The 20,499-nt window shown below is 44.6% G+C and overlaps 1 protein-coding gene across 2 annotated transcripts in view; it reads right to left on the bottom strand.

Moving 5' to 3' along the window:
• Positions 1-20,499, bottom strand: part of GRIK3 (glutamate ionotropic receptor kainate type subunit 3) — a 1,124,179-nt gene that overhangs the window by 436,601 nt on the left and 667,079 nt on the right. For both annotated transcript variants that reach the window (XM_069622638.1, XM_069622639.1), the window contains exon 6: positions 9,214-9,387. In XM_069622638.1, the coding sequence (XP_069478739.1) occupies positions 9,214-9,387 (174 nt within the window). The remainder of the gene's footprint in view (positions 1-9,213; positions 9,388-20,499) is intronic.

A 20,499-nucleotide genomic window follows, 5' to 3' on the forward strand; every position in this document is an offset into this window, starting at 1 on the left:
GGGCTTTGCTTGAAAGACATTTGGAGACTATAACTATCCCTTTGAAATTCAGCCGTTGCTCAATAGAGAGCCGGTGTAATTTCTTTCTATGTTCAGTAATATGAGATTGACGGCTCAGTCCACAGACAGCTCGAATAGCTCCATTTTGTATGGTTTGGAGGCTTCTAATATTTCCTTTTGAGGTACCTATCAGGAGACTATTACAGTAGTCTAATTTAGTGTTGATTAGTGCCGCTGCAATGGATACGCTATTGGCTTCTGATAGGTAGGGACGTATTTGCCACAAGAGATGAGTGAAGAAGCTACATGATGATTTGAGGTAGGATACGTGTTTCTGGAATGTAAGATGTGCATCAAAGAACACCCCCAGAGTCTTCACATAGTCAGATACAGGAATGTTATTGCCATCTATTACAAAAGCCTTATAACATGGATCCAATTTTTTAATCCTATTCGGTGTGCTGATTACCAGCAACTCCGTTTTTTTGTCATTAAGGGCAAGTGAGTTAAGGGCCATCCACTTCTGGATTGCCTCATAAATCGTATTGATAGCAGCTGAATCGTCTTCATAGACCCCAGATAGTTTAATAACTATCTGGGTATCATCAGCATAATTGGCAAATTGTATGCCCATAGATTTTAACAAATCACATAAACATTTAATATAAATGTTGAACAGTAAGGGGGATAGGTATGATACCTGTGGGACACCACATGTAACAGGAATTTTCAGTGAACTTGAAGATCCTTTAGCAACACAAGCATTTCTGGGGCCAAGAAAGGATTTAAGCCATTGAACTGCCTCCGGGGAGCACATGCCAATTTTCTCAAGTCTCGCTGCTAAAAGATTTTGATCAACCAAGTCGAACGCAGAGGAAAGATCCAACAGGAGAAGAAGAGCAGAATTTCCTTCCTCAATAATCTCGGTTCAATATGCAATGTGTTGAAGCTAGCTCCCACTTCTCTGTATGAAGGGCAGTGAATGGCATGTCTGGGATATCTGTTTACAGTAGGAAGCCCCTGCAGGGAGACCCCATTTCAGAGAGAAGAAGGATGTGAATTATGGAGACAGAAAGTCTGTTCTCGCGACAAACATCAAGGGAGACCTGCGCTTTGATTAGGAGATACAGAGAGCTCAATTAACCAGACAGACACTTTGATCCATGACAGACAGGAAGATAGGAGGGACTTAGTAGTACATGGTATCACCCCTTACCTTTCCTGTTGCAGAGCACTCTGATTATGAGCTCACGCATAACGGAACATTGTTGGTGGGGGACCGAGGATTGGTTCCTTAAGGTAGGCTTAGCCTGCAGCAGTCACTGTGGTCCATTTGGCTTTAAAGAGGGTTGAGCCCCTCTTTTGGCAGATCAACCAATGACTTTGAAAGGAGTAAGGACTTATTTGGACCCTGGCTTAATATACAATCTGCCTTATAGCTTCTGCCAGTGAAGGAAGGCCAGGATTTCCAAGAGGGAAGCAAGATCCCTCCCCTAAACATCTCCCAGGGAACAGGAGAGATACTGACTTCAGAGGACCCGTACAGCAGTTCCAGAACTCATACCCAGCCAGCACACAGTGTGCCCTGCTAGGTTTTGCCAGCAAGCTTCCTAGGTGGGAAGTGCCAGAGAGTCTCTGAATAAAGCACAAGGCTGTTGCCTGCAAAGAGTTTCCTCAGCTTTGGGCCGTCTGCCTTAAAAGATGACAAGAGCCCTGCGAAGAAGCTAGGAGTGCCACAACAAGCATCAACCAAGATGCCTCAGCCAGCGTTCCAGATCTGCCAACCCGCACAAAGACACGATTCTTGACCCTGAGCCTGCAGCCATCTATCCAGCCTCGCTTGCCGAACTGCCTGCCGCCTGATACCCACAGCTATCTCCATTCTTGAACTCTGTCACAGGAGCTGCAAAGCATCCTGGAACCGACTTAGAGCTGTCGAGCATCAAGATCATCTCAAGCACCAGGTGCAATGTGGTTCAGTCCCCCTGGTCCTTCTCCGAAGGTCCCCTAGTGACATTTACGACCCCTTACTCCCTTGGTGCTGAAACCAAATAACCTTAAACAGTTAAGATTGATTGCTGCTTTACCGACTACACTCCTGTCAGTATCCAGAGTGCATCCCTTTCCTTCGTGAAACTGTCTGTCCTCTGTGTTCCTTTACAGGGTGGGCTGTATTTTGTAGTGTACTGGAACTGTCTGCTGTAATAAAATTAAAGGAGATATTTGTATACAACCATGACTGGACGGTCCATTTTATCATTGAGTAATAATTGTATTTTGTCTGTGTTGCAACTAGCCAATGATCCACGATCTTGCACAGATAAGCCTGCCTTTCCATCCATGTTACAAAAATTGGACAAGGAGGTTTATAATTAACTTGTGTTTCCGATCTGTTCGGCTCCTTTCTGGTGTACTAGAGGTTTGGGGTTGATTGATGGTTTAGAAACCAATATTCATCCCTGGACCACTGGTGCCCCGGAAGTTGATTTGTTACACAGATGTCATAAAGGAAAAGATAACATTAGGTTAGACCCTAGTGGTGGGCACTCATCCGCATCAGATGCCTTAGGTTTCACATCAGACCCATTAGTTGGCTGTGGGCTAAAACACTATGAACTTCTATCAGCCCATCCAGCAGGGGTGTTGCTAGGTCTGGAAAAGATACGGGGCTACACTAATGTCAGGACTGTCGGGACACGGGGCTAGCTAGACTTTTTGGTTGTAGCCCCTGAGCTTGCATCCGGGGCTACAACTAAAAGACCCAGGGCTATAGCCCCTTTAGCCCCCACCTAGCAACACCTCTGCCATCCAGGCACTTAGGAGTTGATTATTGAAGCGTGTGTAAATTAAGAGGAGGGTACCTGTTACGTTTACACTTTGATAAAAACAGGTCCACTCGGCATATCGGAGTGCAAAAGGGAAGTGTAACATTCTGTTATACAAACCTGTATCCCCACCCCTCTTTTCACTGCGCTGTGCAAATTGTGTAAACGCCAGCTGCCATTTTCATGTGGCAGGCAGCATTTACAATTGTTTCCTATGGAATCCACCTGATTTTTACTGGTGTAAAATGCAAGCAGACTCCATAGGAATTAACAGCAATTATGCCAGCATGCAAATGTCACGCTAGAGGAAATGCTGGAGTATTTGTATGGAAGGGAGGGGAAAGCCAAATTGTGACTTATGTTCTGCACTAGAACACAACATTTGTAAATCAAACATACATATCACACCATGGGCCAATGCATCCTAGCACTGCAGGACCACAACGCTCCACATCAGACACAAAGGCCTCTATGCTCTGGACATATACTGACTTGCATGCAGAGTTTAGGTCTGCATGCATCAACACAACAGGAGAGCAATCTTGCATTTCCCCACTCTCCATTAATGCCCCCCACCTCCCTCTCTTTCAGATCCACCAGAGTAACTTGAACCATGGATATGGCATCAGAGCATTTATTTATTTACTTTATTTATTTATATACAGGAGGAACAATGCTCTTTTGATCACAAAAGAATGTACAATAGACATGAAATCAGATTTGACGGGAAGCAGTGAGCTTCTTACAATGGGCTGAGTTTGAGGGACATTCTGACCAGGTGTTGGAGTGAAGTAAATAGAACAGTCACCGGGACAATACATAAGTGGACATACATAGATTAAGGAGAACCAGCATTGGACATTTTTTAAGTGCAGGTAGGCGGTACGGCCAGCTGTGCTCGAGATGGGACAATGATGGGTAAAGTGCCAGAGTGGAAGCAGAGGAAGTGAGGGACAGAGGCAGGTTAGTGGCGTGGGGAAAATGTTAGCTAGCAGGCAAATGAGAGGTATTTTAAGAGGGTAACACGGAGGCGAGGAGGTAGGGTTTTAGTTTGTTTTTGAACAAATCCATCTGGACTGTTTCTCGGATGTCCGGGGGAAGAGAATGAAATGCAAGTGGAGCAAGAAGAGAGAAAGAGCGGAAGTGAGAGGAAGCAAAGGGAGGGCGAGGAGCCAAAAAGGTAGTCGGGGAGGCAGACCGGAAATTACGAGAAGGCTTGTAGAGTTGGATAGAGGAGGGGAGATACAGGTAGTGCCTTAAGTGGCACTACAAAATTAGCCGGGGCTCATCAAGTGGGCATGGCCTAACAGCAGCGGTCCTGTTGGCCCATTAGGTCACACCCCCCTGATGAGCCGCGGCTCAATGGGCTACAGGCAACCCTGCCAAGCAGCCTTTTCTTGAGATCAGCACCCTCTCCGCAATCAGGAGAGGGTGCTGATCTCTGCATTTATTTTCTATATGCTTGCCTGGCAGGGGATAGAGTCTCGCCTATTCAGCCTTAATGGTGATGCTAGTCATCGCCAGCTGGCGAGCAGCAGCCTCCCAATTAAGGCTGAAAGGGTGAGGCCGCTGGAAGCGAAGGCCTTTTTCCGAAATACTGAAACTCCTGCGAATCCGCGGGAGCTTCAATATTTAGAAAGCAAGGCCTCTGCTTCCAGCGGCCTCAGGTTTTCTCCATAATGGTGGCGCCGGCCCACGAGCATCTCTTGCTTAAAGGGATGCCTCGCAGATGCGGTGCCACCATTATGGCTGAAAGGCATTTTTCTTCCGGAGCCTGAAGCTCTCGCACATGAGCGAGAGATTGAGGCTTTAGAAAAAAAGCTTTTTCCATGTAGTAGCCGAGGCTGCCCGGGTAGATTAGTGGGCCCGGCCCGGGCCTGGACATTTTGGAGCCTGCCGGGGGCTGCCCTGGCAGGCCCCGGCCCACTTAAAGCCCTGGATACGGGGTGCCATACCGTGGATCGGTGATATAGTTTAGTTATCCTCCCAGCTAAAGAAAAATGTTCTTACCAAAGGGGCAATGTTATTGAAGACTATGGGGAGAACTGGGGTGTATACAAGTAACTGTAAGCTTAATGAACCTGCATAACTGGGGCCAGTTTTTAATGAGTTACTCATTCACACACCTATCTTCCCTTTAGGCCCCTTTTCCACTCCCTTTTCTGTCCTTGCTTTCACTCAAATGTGATTTCTCTTTGCAAATGTGTACTTTAATGGCCTACTTAACCTAATCAAGTTTGTGAAAACACTTGACATAACACAAGACCCCCCTGTGAGGGGTAGTAAGTTACAGAGTGGAGCAGCAGAGAACGTTATCTGCAAACGTAGTAATGTGGTGACACGCGACCAATCAAACCCTTTCTTTCGCAGAGGGGATTTGCCCCCACTTTAGCAGAATCGCCGTTTCAATCGCGCGCCGCTGGCCACACTTCTCGAGCACTTTGCGGGAAAGGCCCATAGAAAGCCCCCCTGGACCTCACACTCAAGCACCAGTAGGTGCCTTGTAAAACCCGGCTTACTTCTTCAGAGAAAAAAACAGCGGAGAACAAATCTCAGCTATAAATGTGTCCCAGATCGTGTACTTTGTTTTCTTCAATGCAGTGTTTGAATTTTAAAGTTGTTTTCTCCAAGTGCAGACGCGGCGGAGCATTAAAACCCAGCAGGGCCGCAGTAATGAGGCTCGCCTGAGCTCTCGCCGCCTCGCGCGGGCTCTCGCCTCCAGCGCCGTGAATCACCCCCATTCGATAACTCTCCAGACACAAATATCCTCTTTATATCTGCAGTATATAAAGCGCCTTCCGGCCTCAAACGGAGCGACTCGACTACTGGAATGGGAGGACGGGGACGCCGCGGACTCGAGGGCTCTGCGTTAATGATGTGCGTCCACGTGGCGTCACTTGAATGGCTGGTCCAAGGGCCATGCCCTTTGGTCAGGAATGAGGTAAAGCGTTGGAGCTGGCGGTTTCGTGGAAAGCAGGACTTCTCATTCTGATGAACCATAACAAATGCCGCAAGGCTGTCAGGTTTCCCCTGGCCATACATGCGAAGGACATCCATGTCTGTTATTGTTTGGAATCCTGTGGGTTTAGTTTATCTCATATTTCAAATGGAAAAGAAAAAACTACAAGTCTCAGGATTCAGAGGAGAAAAAAAAAAAAGCAGGACTGGGTGGCCTTCTGATGCATGGCCACGGGAAAGTTGAGAGTGTTGCTATTAGCCTGTATTACTTGCCACTGAGTATTGGTTCGAGTTATTTGCCATTTGTATTCAAAACTGCATTTTGCATACAAAGTGTACATGGCCATGGAACCGCAAACTTAATCAAAAGTAAGGATACAAGTGAATTGGTGAGATAATAACATGTGAAAATAAGGGGGGGGGGGGTGGTGGGTGTTCAAGAGAGGGAGGGGACAGGATGGGTCTGGGAGACACTTCCCTGCCAAAAGAAGATAGCAGTATTGGGTGAATACTTTTTTTCCCCCTCACATCTTGATACAAGTGCCGCTCCTATGACCGTAGCATTTTTTGTTTATTTATTTAAATCACAGTCAACTCTTAATAAGGGCAACTCAATAATACTGGCACCAAGCCATGCTGGTAGCCACCATATTAAACTAACGCAGCCACATTTGATATGCTGACTCTGGGCATTAGTCAGGTGTACGATTTAGGCAACAGACATAAACAAGGGACTATTCTCAGGAGACAATCAAATGATTGTTTAAGGCCAGTCGTGAATAGGCCTGGTAAGTGAATTTCGATGTCTGGGGTGCACAAAAAAGGAGCCCTCCTGGAGGGGAGGAGTGTTAGTTTATTGGGAATGGGAACATGCTACAATGCTGTCTAATTTGTCTTGCAAGATGAAAACCGTAATTAACCTTTTGCACTCATACCAATACTCAGTGAAATTAAACCTATCTATTTCCGATGTTCACATAAGTCCATGTTGTAAGAGAATACTGGGAATGGGGGTCTGCGGGTAGACCCTTTTCGAGATCTGAATGTCACTGGGCCTAGTAAGATCGTTGTTTTTGTCCTCTTCTGTTTCCCCTCCCTTGCCTCGTCGCGCCTTGAAACACTTGTGTATAGGCGCATTATAAATGCCATATCTTATAATTATCTTGTATTCTGTTAGGGTTCGCTTACATTTCCTGTGATCTCCATTTGCAGCAAGCAAGGAAATCTGCCACTGAAAAAAGGAAAGGACCAGAAAACAAGCCTTCTCTGCCTAAGCCCCAAGACTATAGAACCTCCTCCCGTCAGCATCCGACTTGCCTCCACTCTCCTACAATTCAGAAAAGAACTCGAGATCCACCTCTTCAAGAAATCTCTCCTCAACAACTAGACATCACGTTGCACCCGCGCCCCCTGAATTTCTAGATGCCTTCCACCTCTCTCCTCCCCGCCACTCTGTACACCTGTACCCCTCCTTTGTGCCCCCCTGTATCCTATGCCAGCAGGATATCTTTTTCTATTGTTACCTCGGAAAAGCGCTCAGTTGCCTACGGAAGCTTTGTTCGCACTCGATAAATACCATAATAAGAACAATAAAAATTATTTAAAAATGACGCTCGAGAAGTCATTCACACAAGATCGCGAGAGTTAGATGTATTAACTGTAGATGGGAATCCTTGCAAATCTTCTCCTGCTCATTTGTTGGAAAGGTACAGGTGAGCAGGGTTCAGAGGGTTGGAATCAGGGTAAATCCTGGGTGCAATTAGGAAACTATCTTATACCCATTATGTCTTCATCATTACCAGAAATGTTTGTACTTGTTATGCTGTCCCCTTCCCCTTCTCCTCCAAAGGTGTTGTTAATCAGCAGAGTAATGAGAGGCTTCTGGTGTGCATGGGCCTGGACCGTTCTGCAGGGTTAACACCAGCTCCTTAGGAACCTCCAGGATGAAACGATCTGGTGCAGCCAACCTAAGCACAACCTAACCTATTGCACTGATATTCTCTGCTCTGGACTATGCATGCATGACTTTCCTGGTACTCACATGCATTCGATTATCCTCAATATTGCAATGTTTAGAATATGGGGTAGCAGAACATATATGGGCTAAACCGCTTTGCCTGGATGTTTCCCACCTCTCGGTGCTCCAAAAGAGTTTGAACAATGAGAACACTAAGAAACTCAACATTTTGGAGGAAGGACTAGAAGGGCACCATGTTTAAGGATTTGCAACTTAGTTTCTAACATATTTTTCAGTTCCGACATATAGTTTAAGAAGTAGTCACCTGAGGTTGAGAACCGTTGTAATAGATTTCCCGTAGGTTTGTAATACCACATGCTTGTAATCAGCACATTTTCACCCCAACTTATCAAAAATTATAACAATACTTCTAACCATACCGCAACAGAGTTTATACATCGAATAGAGTGTGGACATGAGATAACACAGAGCATAAGAAAACGGGACTACAGCATTTGAGAAATTCATGGTGGTATGTTCACCCTGTCTATGCACCCTGGCAACTGTATTCATACCTGTACATATATTACTGTCTGTAACTAAGTCTTGCAAATTCTTGTATCTGCTGCGCCTTGTTACCCTTGGGCTTTTCGGCGCATTATAAATAATAAACTAAACTAAACTAAACCCTATGGGTCAATCAGAAACTTTTTTTGGTATTTTTCCTGATCTACTGGTGCAGCTTTGGTGCTAGCTGCTGCATGGCGCTTGAAGAGAGTGTGCACAGGGGAAGGGACGTTTGTCAGGGGGGAATCCTGGACAGAGGTGAATGCGTCACAGCAATTATATATTACAATCCAATCTATGTAATAAGTAGACATGGGTGCTTATGGTTTCTGCTGAAATAGCTGTTTTTAGTGTTCTAGGCAGCCTACTACTACTTGAAGATCCCTTGAAAGGGTTAATCTAAAAGAGGTATGGCCCTGAAGTGACCGCATGTTAGAGAGAAATGGCATTGAGCTAAATTAAATAATCACCCGTTCCAGGGGCTGCAACTGGTGGTAACGGCCCGCCTGGGTTAATAGGCCCGAGTGCAGCCCTGTTCAGTAATATAAAAAACGGAAGCAAGATGGGCGCCACGCAGATTGAAGACGAGGCTCGAAACGGAGCCCCTCTTCCATTTCCATGGCGGGCCGCAGGAAGACTGGGCAGCTGCGACAGTGGGGGTGCCGCCACCGCTGCTGAAGGCATCGCGTAAGTGGGGGTGTTAGGGATGGAAAACGGAAGGCAAAGGGGCTGGGAAGGCAGACATCAGGTTACTCGGAAAACACTTGCTTGGATTGTGGGATTCAGCCCACAATCCGAGCAACCTGATTCTTTGCTGCCCCCTGCTCTGGGCGCTAAAGACTAATACATAGTGCAGATGTGTGCTCCCAGAGGTGATAACATAACGTCTTAGGGCAATTATCATACCGTCATTATCCCATCCAGAAGACCAGTCTCAGGCTTGGGCACCGCTTGAAGCCGCTCCATGGACCACTTTTCCGAGATCATGGCCACGTAGGGGTTCTCCACGTTCAGGATCCGGAACCCAGTCAAGTTCACTCCAGAATACCGGTAGGGTTCCAGGTCCAGGGCATACAGATCCTTTGAAGGGAAGGACAGCAGGTCAAACCTTTGCTCCCAAGCTTTTCATGCTTTCATTTGACACAGAAAACTGTCACACTCTTTCCAGTCAGCAAACCCAAGCCCCAAAACCTCAGCCCTATTCATTAATTCCCCTCTCGCCACGTTTTACGTGCAGGCACTCATGTTTAATTACATTAAATTCATTTGTGAAGTTCCCATTCCCCAGCTAAAACATTCAAATATAGATAAATGCAATGTGTCAGAACAAAGCAGCATGTGTTACAATAATGACTTGAATTTGATAGTTTCTACACATGCAGACATGTAGCTCAATGTTAACTGAGTAAAACCAATATCGAGATTTGACTCAGGCATGTAGAACTGAATAGACATTGACAGGAAAAAGTGCCACCTTTTTCTGGAAAAGCTTTTAGGCACATTGACACAGAGTAATGTAAGATCTAGCGTGAACCTTGTCACTGGTCACGCTAGCCTGCAGCTGGTAGAATGTTGGCGCATGCGGATGAATGGGTGTGGGGGAATGTGATGCGTGCATGATTCCATGAATGTAGGTTAGACCTGAGAGGTGAGTGCCTGAGGATGGACTGGTGAGCTTCTCTCCCAATGTATATACATTAAGAGTAAATGCAACCTGGAACTACAAGCAATAAAGGAATTTAAATGTACCTGCGCTCCCTGGAGTATTCTAGTCCACACAAAGAAAGAAATGACTGATGGGAGAGTCTGGCCTTCACAGCTGTATTGAATGTAACATATTTAGTGACCACCCCAAATAGGAGAGTCAGAAAAAGTACCACCCGTGGTGAGGCATCTGCCAATCAGGTGGCCGGGAAGGTGGAGGGAGTCATCCTCCAGGTCCACCATGTTGTGCTCAGCCATTGCCCTGCTGGGCCTGCCTCTGTGGCCCCTTTATTGCCAACCCCAGTTTCCCCCACGCTCCTCCACAAACCCCCTAGTCTTTGGCTTCTCTCTCCAGCAATCCTCCATAAGACATATGGACCACTAACTTTTCTGCTTTCACACCCAAGAAAACCGCATGCAAATTACAAATGTACTTGCTCACTTCACTGTATTTGGCTGCGGCCATTTTGCTTGTTTTTTGTTGTTTTCTTAAAGGGACATTTAGAATATGCGCACGTTGCGGTTGCATTTCCAGTTTGGAAGCCCAATCATGATTAGTACAAACAAGGTGTTCAGGGTTTCTATCAATCAAAATGGACCCCCCAGTTCATCTTCCACAGTAGCCATCTTGGCTATTTCATTCTTTATTATGCAATAACTGAGTGTGCTCCGAATGTGCCATGCTCAGAGCCCATTTAGCTATCACATTGTTTGTGAAATACGCTCCAGGTCAGTCCACAGTTTATGACACTGTTTCATTTGGCCCTTTGACCTGCTCTTTGGGCCCTAATGGGGAAATTTGGCCCTCTCAGATGTCCTTTTTGGTTAAAGTATTGGAATGTAAGACTAGAAGAAAAGATAGACATTGAAGAAACACTTCAGAGGCACTCAGAGCAGCAACTGCACTGTTCCCAGATGTACACCAGAGAGGTCAATGTGCCTTGCAATCATTACTGATACCCCTGAATGCCAACCTTGATATGAAAAGAGTAAAATAGACTAGAATGGGAAAACCTTGCTCATTCCAGAACAGAAACACCCTCACTCACGACAAGACACCCCAGTAAACACATTTCACTGTGGCAATCACATTTTCCGGCATGTACTCACACACCAACTGCTCGCAACCGACTCCAAGGTAGCGGCCAAGTAGTTTCAGGGTGCAAATATTCTAGCAAGCATGGTGGCAGCAAACATCCACAACAGCCAAACATATGAGGTATGCGCGGTCTAGCATGCTCAAGCTAAAACAGAGTGCATAAAACGCAGATGAAAGTCAGGGAAACGAGAGAACACATACTAGTGGGCCGCGACCGCCACCCCATAAGGGACAACAGCAATACATGCCAAGAGCCTGCAACTCATGTACGTTGAATATCAACTCCCCTAATACAGATATGCATAAATACTGGAAAACCATTGGGCATTAGCCTAAGATGGGAGAGGGTGGACCAGTCCATTTGAGTTTGAATAGGGTGAAATATAGGTTATTCAATGTGATACAATACGTATTTATTTATGTATTTATTTATTTATTTTATTTCCTGTAATGCGCCACATGACCATAGGCCTCGGGCCGCACAAGTAACAGGACAAGATGGACAGACATATATCAAGACTAACGGTGATCAGGGCCAGAAGAGAGAAGCAGAGAAAGAGGGAGTAAGAGGAGAGGAGAACAATAACAGCAAGATGGCCAGAATATTCACAACACATTGTATTTGTGCCCCCCCCCACAACAAAAAAATTCCTAGGAAGGCTACACCATCAATCCCCTCCTACTACACATAAACCACCTTTGGGGGAGCAACTATAAGGGGCACACAAAACTAATCAAGCATGATTTGAACTCAAAGTAACATCCACCAACATGAGACCATAAAAAAAAAATCATATCTCCCACAGCATCGACCTCGTGCCTCGAGGCTTGGACATGGAACTAACCGAACCAATGAGTCAATAAACAGATCAATATGTCCACATCCTCATCCAGTCTCCATGGTGCCACACAGAACCCTGCACCCCATGTTGTCTTAGCCCAAGCACCTACATGGGATGAACGAGTCACATCTACAATACGAACTATGGAGGGCATCAGGGTTCAATAGGTCATCGTTCTGGCAATGCGCCCCAAACTTTGTAGAGCTCCAATGGTGCCTCATCCCTCAACTAGCAAAGACCCATTCACTGGGCTTGGTCTCTTGTGGGTCAGTGGGCACCTCCCACCCCAACCTAGGAGAAGAACAGTCCACCTCAAACCAAGTCACATCACTGATTAGTGCAAGACAGACCTGCTCTCAAACTCACCACAAGCTTCAGCAGTGTTCACGAATATGTAGTCTCCCAGCCCCAAGAAGATCAGGATCTAATTGCACTACCATTAATGAGATGGGGATGTCCCCTAACACTCTGCCCCCTTAGGCAGGCCATGCGCAATGTCCACTTTTCAATGGATGAGCAGGGAACAGCTCCTCTGTAGTAGTGTGCCAACATATTGGTACACTGATCACCCAACAACACAGAAATTTGCGTCTGTGATACAGTGCCACAAAGACCCACCAGTGATGGAGACCTCACCTGAAAGGGGCCCATATCACTCATTCAATAAGGGAGGCCACTTGTCAGCTAGCTCTCACTTCCTTTTTCTAGTGACACTTGAAGCACTGGATAGATCACTGCTGGCAACAAACCACAGTTTGACCTTGAGATGCACTACCCAGCATCTCCCAGCACCCGGTGGCCATCACTGTGCTGGACAGTTCACCTAGGCCCCAGCTGGCCCAGTATGTTGTGCACATAGGAAGGGGACAATCACAATGTGGGGAGGGGTCTCTGAGGTCTTCAGGCTGCCCATCCCAACATAGCTAACACAGTGATTACTTTTATCTAGGCTCCAATTTTTATAACATGAAGAATGCTTGTCTACAGGTCACACACAATAGTCTCTGGCAGGAATGTGGTAAGGGGTTAGTTAGAAGTTACAAGAGGTATCTCTGATAGATTGCCATCTTGTAAGGGTGTCAAATCACTGTTTTGTTCTGATTGTTATTAATACAAGTGGAGGTAATCCTGTTTTTGAAAGGTCTGGAAGAGGAGTTTGCTAATCAGGCCCCCCCTTTTGAAAGCTCCATGCCACAATCAAAATGCATACATGTGTTATTGCTGCACCAGTCTCCTGGCAATTGCAACACCAACTCTCCAGTGACACATGGTAGGTTCAAAGGTAATTTGTGCATGTCTCAATGTGATTTTACAGTGATTTAACTTCTGAGCCTTTGACCCAAAATATAATAGTTGTTGCTCTTATCTGTCTGGTGGCAGGGTAAAATGTAATAATAAGCTATAACTGGTTATAACACATAACTATTACAGCAACATCAATTTGGAATCATAACCATGCTAACACAGTGAGGCCCGACATGCTATTTGAGGACAATGTGCATTAATGGCAGCCTGGCGGTCCATACTGGTCCCATTAGACAATAGGTCAGGATGTTGCTTTCATTTGATACCCCGAGAGGAAAGTAAAGCCTCCACTAATCAAAGGAGCTCTCACCGGGACATCTTTTGGAAACCCTGCTTCCAAAGGAGCTCTCACAAAATAAAAGCCAGTCTCACATTAGGAAGTTGCACACCAATGGATATTTGAATTTGAAGGCATGAGAAGAGAGGATTTAGAGTAGCCAGAGAGCGATCTGGACCTAGGAAAGGGGTTCCACTATCTTGTTTTTCTGCACTTTCTCCTTCCTTCGCCCTCCATTTGTGTGGAGCAAAGCACGCTGGGACACTTGTTTCAGACCCATGATTGGAGTCCTTACAGCAGTCCTGCTTCTGTCAAATTCCCTGTCACACTTTTGGGAGGGCATTCTGTTCCAAATTCCTCTGCCATAGAGGTGAAGGTAGGTGCATCTGTCCCCTAACCATCCCCCTGGACCAGTGGAGATGTACTGTTGTGGACCAAGGCCCCAGCTGCTGGCTTCACTGGAACCAGGCACATGCTCACTCGGGTCGAAGGATACCATGTAGATGCCAAGCAAGGTCCCTAGAGTAGGAGCAAACAATAATGACCGTCCTTGTCACTGGAGACCGTGGATTGGGCCTTCCAGCAACTCAGAAGCCAAAAAGTAGTTCTGTTCCCCAATACATAAATTGAACCGCTTGTGAGTTACACTGATCTGTCCCAGGCTTCTTTGTGACTAGTACCATTCCTATGTACACTGTGTGTTTGGCCCAGTCAGTAAGCTCTCAAATCCAACATTGAATCACAACCTCAGGAAGCACTAAGAAGCCTGGATCAACATTGATGAGCCCCCAAAGGCAATACTAAGGTACTGCGAAAAGGTCTTGTTCCCCGTGCACACTTTCTGGGACTTTTATACCCCCATCTCTACATTTGTCTGCAAAGACATATCCTTTGAACATTGATATTGGTGCAATTTCCTACCTGCTCACTGCTGCTCAAATACCAACAGTGTCATTTATATCTGTCTGCATTGTTGGTGTTCTCTTACTGGGGTGGGATTTTGCACGTGCCTTCTAGTTATTTGTATTTTTGAGGTTTTCTGTAAGGATATGGTTTTCATAGTCTCTTGATTCCATATGTTTTTATTTAGAGTGTTTGCCCTGTTGCTGTTTCGGTTGTAACTGTTATCACATTCCATATCTCCACCTCCTAAGAGCATAGGCGGCCCTCGGCCCACGTTACCACAAAAGCCAAGGGAGTTATATATCTTGTCTGTGCCTGTTTTACTTTTAAGATTGGGAACACTGCTGGTTTTATAGGTGTGGGGGACTGAGTAGGAAATGTAGCCACTACTCATCTCTGTACAACTGCAGAACAGTAGTCATTTTTTCTCTGTTACTCAGGATAAAAGATTCACAGGGCATGTAGTGATGAGGATTAACAGATAGGACCACCACAGGATTAACTTACTTCAGGTGGAACACTCTGTTGTACCTCAACTCAGAGAATACTAAATTTGATGACAGACACTCAATGCAGTGTTTAGCTCATGGAAGCAGGGAACAACATAGGTCTCAAGTCCAGCGCAAATGCATTCATTCCTGAGATGTGGTTGTGTCTCCCAATGTGGGAAGTGAACACAACTTGCTTTCTAAAACTAGAACATGCAATGTACGTTGTCCGGTGCGGTGCCCTTCTGCCACCATTGGTAGTATTGCCAAACCTTTTGTTGTAGACATGTCTTTCAATTTGTTGCCTGCTGGAAGAACATAATTACATATGTCCCCGGGGGCAATTATGCCAGACAATCAATGTTCACTACTGAACATGGCATGCGGAAAGTAATAATTTAGGAAACATTTAGGACAACGATCTGCAACGTATGGCTCGCCAGATGTTTTGGACTACAATTCTCATCATCCCTAGCATGAACCAATGGTGAGGGATCATGAGGGAGGGTTGTAGACCAAGGCAACAGCTGTATCTTGACTACCACCGGCTTAGAACTTGATCATAAGTTTGGCAGATTTTGTAACCTGATTTCTGCTTGCTGTAGCTGCCTTTGTAGCAGACACATATCTTAAAGCAGGGGTTTGCAACTTGTGGCTCTCCAGGGGTTTTGGATTACAGCTCCCATGATCCCTCAGCATTTCAGTCCAAAACATCTGGAGAGCCAAAGGCAGCAGACCCATGTTTTAGGGCCTCTGAAAAATTACATGTTTAGTCATGCTAGTTTTGTAATCTCATAGAAAACATTGAGAATTGTTTAAATGCTGCTGGCTGTATTTTAGAAAATCTGTACATTATTTGGAAAATGGCAATAAATAGGGTACAGTGGCAGGTCCTGCTGCTACAAGCCTATTTGAAGCATTGCATATAAGGGCCACTATAGACCCTTTTGTGCATTACACCGCAGGGGGTTCCGAAGATGGGTATCTGAGATGCCAAGGTTTACACTCCATTTGATGATCCACCCGCAAAATGTTCCCCTTAAATTGAGGGAATGTGCAGGCACATCTCATAAATGAGAGAACACAATTAACAAGAACAAGGAGAGTTTGGCTTATGACACTGAAGGGAGTGTTACGTGATTGGAAGAGTGAAATGGGACAAAGCAGATGATGCTAAATACTCTAATCTAGAGTGTTGGCCTAAGCTTCTATGTGCAGTAGTGAAGAGAGTGGGTCTTTCACATTGAAAATGTACATTAACCTACTGTACGTTTGAGCGTGAATTCTTGGATGGACACACTCGATAGAAGTTCGCACGTGGGCCTGAATGAACATGGCAATTGCAACATTCCAGTACGTAGTGCCATGCAATGATGTCTTATATTGTTCGACTCATTATCACACTCAGTATTTGGAGCACTGCAAAAAAATACCGGCAAGGATAAATATAACATCATCACAGACCCTAGAATTGGAGGTGGCAAACAAACGCTTTGATGAACAACAGCAGAAACAGGTGTGCTTCTCTTTGCAATGCATTACAAGTGCCAACTTGTAAGTATATACATGTAAATATTTTCTTTACATGTTTGAAGGAAGCATTAGGATCATTGGGTTGTATAAAAAGGGATCTTCACTGTTGCCTAGCAATGGACCATTTTGATGGTTCTGTGCAATTTGAGTGCGTAATTGTGTCACATTAATCATGTGCAGAGAACAGCACCTGGTGTCCTCCCGGCAGGGGGATACCATTGTGTTTCTACTTTTTGCTGTGTTTCATGAATCAGAGAATCAGATTTTCAGGGCACCCCATTGGGATTGGAATCCAAGTGTGTCCCCTTCCTACTATCGCTGCATGGACCGCACACAAGAAAAGGATATTACCAAACCGTTTTCTTTTAATAGACATTGATTGTTGAGGGATTTTTGTAATTTCCGGTGGTTGCCAGGACCTGGCTATCAATGCTGTCCTAATTGTTTGGCAATTACTGCACAGCAAACAGCTTGACTGAGACCTATCTTCCAGATGACCAGCACACAGTGAATATGAGAAGTGGGTCATCATCTAGACCTCAAACCTTCGATGCGGTAAGAACAAGTCTCAATCCTCGGCTTCCGATACCAGTTTCATAGTAACAAATTCTGTAATAAAATTGTGAATTGTTTTGCGTGCCATTCTGCTTGAGATTCCTCTGCACCCTCCACACAACTAAATGCTAACTTTTAATGCCATCGGCCCATCCAACTTCGGCAATATCTAGTATTATGGCAAGTCTTTTTGTTCCTTTGATGCGAAAGTTTAAGTCATGCCCTTTGATCATCTGTTGTCTACTGGGGAACCTTGACATCTGCAACGTCCGGCTTGTCTTTTTACCAATTGCTTTTGTAGCCTCTTCTCCTCCATCCACACAGACCATGTCCATGGTATGTTTTTTTTGTGATGTTCTTCCTTCCCTTATTGTTATGCTGTGACCATGTGAGCTGCTGAATGCCTGTGGAATGTGAGTTGTGGAATGGTGATTTGTGAATTCCTGTGGTGTTCCATATACGTTAGTTGAGAAGTGAACCTGAGTGAAAGGGTGCTGGTGGATGTCTCATTGGTTGTGCAAATTGGCGCCTTGGCTGGGGTGCTGCCGACAACAGACATTGTAGCATTGCTGGAGCTCTTTCACTGCGGCTTCAGATCCATCTAAATGATTGTGTTCGTTACCATCATCTCCACAAAGCTACTCATGTCAGCTATTCCTACCTATCCCTATCAGTACCGCTTGGATCTTGTACCAGGCTAAGCTTGAGATGCCAATGGTCAAGGCACACAGATTCCTTTATGTCACTTTCTGAGGGATTCAATGAATCCAGGAAGCTTGGTATAGTTTCCAATAAAAGATGAAGTGTCCCTAGCTGGTGACTGATCGACTTTTATCAAATCCTTATGTTATTATTTTTTTATTGGTTTGAGATCAAACACTGATCTTTCACAAGATTATAAAATTACATTTGGCAAAATTAAAAATCACATATAAGAACAATGAGATACATCAATTGATGACACACAAAATTGTGTTTGCCAATTAAAATCTGTTGTGTTAAAACTAAGCACCAAGTTCAAGTTGTTTAGTGTGCCGTGTAAACTCCTTCCTCGCCTGTGCTATTTCGAAGAGCATTCTAACAATCTCTTTAGTTAAAAACACTTCATTTCAGGAGTTTATTTTTTCCCACATGTCATTCTTGTTGATAAAAATTATCTTAGAAAAATAAGGACCCATAAATGTTGTTCTGATATTAGCCAGGCCTGGACAATTAATCATAATATTCTTGAAGTTAATCACACCCGCCTCTTGACAAAACCCACATTTCTCCTCTGTTAAAATAGTATTAAGAGCTCTAGCAGATAAAACCTCCCCAATTGGGAGAAGATTTAAATGAAATCTAAAAAATGATTCACAATAAAAGGGAGATGGGTATTGTTCAAGATACTTGGGCAACCGGCCCAGAATTTTATCTATGCAGGAAAAGGTGAATGAATATGAAAATTCCTAGTCATGTCTATAGTATCAATCCAGTCTTTTAAACAGAGACCACATTTAACTTATGGTGGATTTGCCTTTAGCTTGTCCAGTGTTTTTCCACATGCTGAGAGAATTGCTTGTGCACAATGTTCAATGGTTAACAGAAAATTACAACTGTTCTTACTGAGTGCAATTAACAGATGTTCATAAAGAAGTACCTTTAATTGGGAACATATTTTTTTGTATTCCGAAATAAGACACCAATTAAACCAGGAATGTAAAGATTGGAGACCGAGCTCAAATCGCACAGATGCAATGTCCACTGACAATGGCAAATTAAAAACCTTACTCCAAATTCTATTTTCTCTCCTTTCCCATGATATATTGTACAGTGCAGGTGCTAACTCAGAACCATAGAGTACTCAAGGGATTACTTTCCCCAAATAAAATGTAATTAAAGGCACTGTACTAAATTTACAACATTTTGAGAGGATTTTTTTTCATTTGGAAGGCTATTTGTTCTACATTATGTTCTAAAACTTTAATCTGATATGTTTTATTGGGCTGTGCCATCATACAGAAATCCAGATAGGTAGATATTTTCTTTGAAGCAAATGCAGTATTATCAATGTGTCCTTTAAATGTCCCATCTCTCTTTGGAAACCTTGTGAATTGGGTGAGAGTTGACTTCAAATGATTTATTACCGGTTCATTACGGAGTGCATATTTACTCAAAGCCGTTAGTAACATTTGAAGTCCAATTGGGGTACAATCCAGCAATATACCATGTCTCCATACGTGAGCCAACTAATGTGTTAATTGCCCATTTTAGAACTGAAAAAAGATGCCTGGTGCAAGGTCTCATACAAGTCTGCCAAATACAAATTAAAAAGGCATGGGGCCAATATTCACCTCTGTCTGAGGCTTTTCATAATATTTATCAGATTAGTAAGAGAGCCTCCTGCATCCAATCTTATTTTGATTTGGCTATCCATAGGTATGTTCTCTAAAATAGCCAACAAAGATAAAGGGATTCCCATGTCTTCAACTGTGGTGTCAAATATAGCCCCTTAATGCCAGAAAAAAAGAGGCCAGAGTGATTTGTGAAGTCCCATTGAAGTCTAAAGCTAGCACAGAAATGGTGATGCCAGACCTGAGGGCTATTGAACCATAAACAGGCCTAAATCTCAAAGAAAAGAAAGTGGGCCTAAATCTCAAAAGTGTGAAGATATGCACAATGCATTTCAGAAAGGAAAAGAAAGACAATGGACTCATCAGCAGGTTGGAGGTAACCATGGCGCTTTTAGTGGCATGGTTGCTTCCTTACCACATTCCCGGCCCGGGTTCCTCAAATGAGGACTTACCGGGCCATCGCAACCTTGGCGGACCCGGTAATTCCCCGTCCGAGGAACCCGGACCTGGTCCATCCCCATTCGAGCCCCCATAGGGCTCAATCGGGATGGAGCTAACAACAGGCCCGTTAATAACGGGCCCGTTGTTAGCTCCCTGGTGTCCTCGCGGGACCCGGAATGGACGCCTGGTTTTTTCAGGCACCCATTGCGGGTCCCGCGAGGAGACCTCGTGGTAGGGTGGAATGGGTTTACCGGTACCGGCACCTTTACCAGTGCCGGTAAACCCATTCCGCCAACCTTGTGATGAGGGCCAATGTTTTACTAAATCCATGGAAAGCTACACTTCTACTGAGAGAGACAGATAACAGTGTTTACATTATCTTCAATGTAATACCAGATTGTGATCCCAAAATCTCAAGTGAAACCAAGATTATTTCAATTATAAAAGAACTTCCTTTTTCCTCAGCCCAAATGACAATATGCAGAGAGAAGTGCCTACTTGGTTTCAAGGTGAACATGTTTTTCCCATATAACTGACCTGTGTATGGACAATCCAGAAGTCATACTCAGTACATTACCCATGGATATAAGGCCCAGATGCCTTATAAAACACTTCATGGAAAATGCATTGTGTGTGAATTAAAAGCCATTTGCCGCAGAATGATACCTGCAGGCGGGCATTTCTCCTGAAATAAAACTTTAACCTCAAAGAC

The sequence above is a fragment of the Ambystoma mexicanum genome, chromosome 11, assembly GCF_040938575.1.
Source record: "Ambystoma mexicanum isolate Mex_15411 chromosome 11, UKY_AmexF1_1, whole genome shotgun sequence".
In the NCBI taxonomy this organism is placed as follows: Eukaryota; Metazoa; Chordata; class Amphibia; order Caudata; family Ambystomatidae; genus Ambystoma; species Ambystoma mexicanum.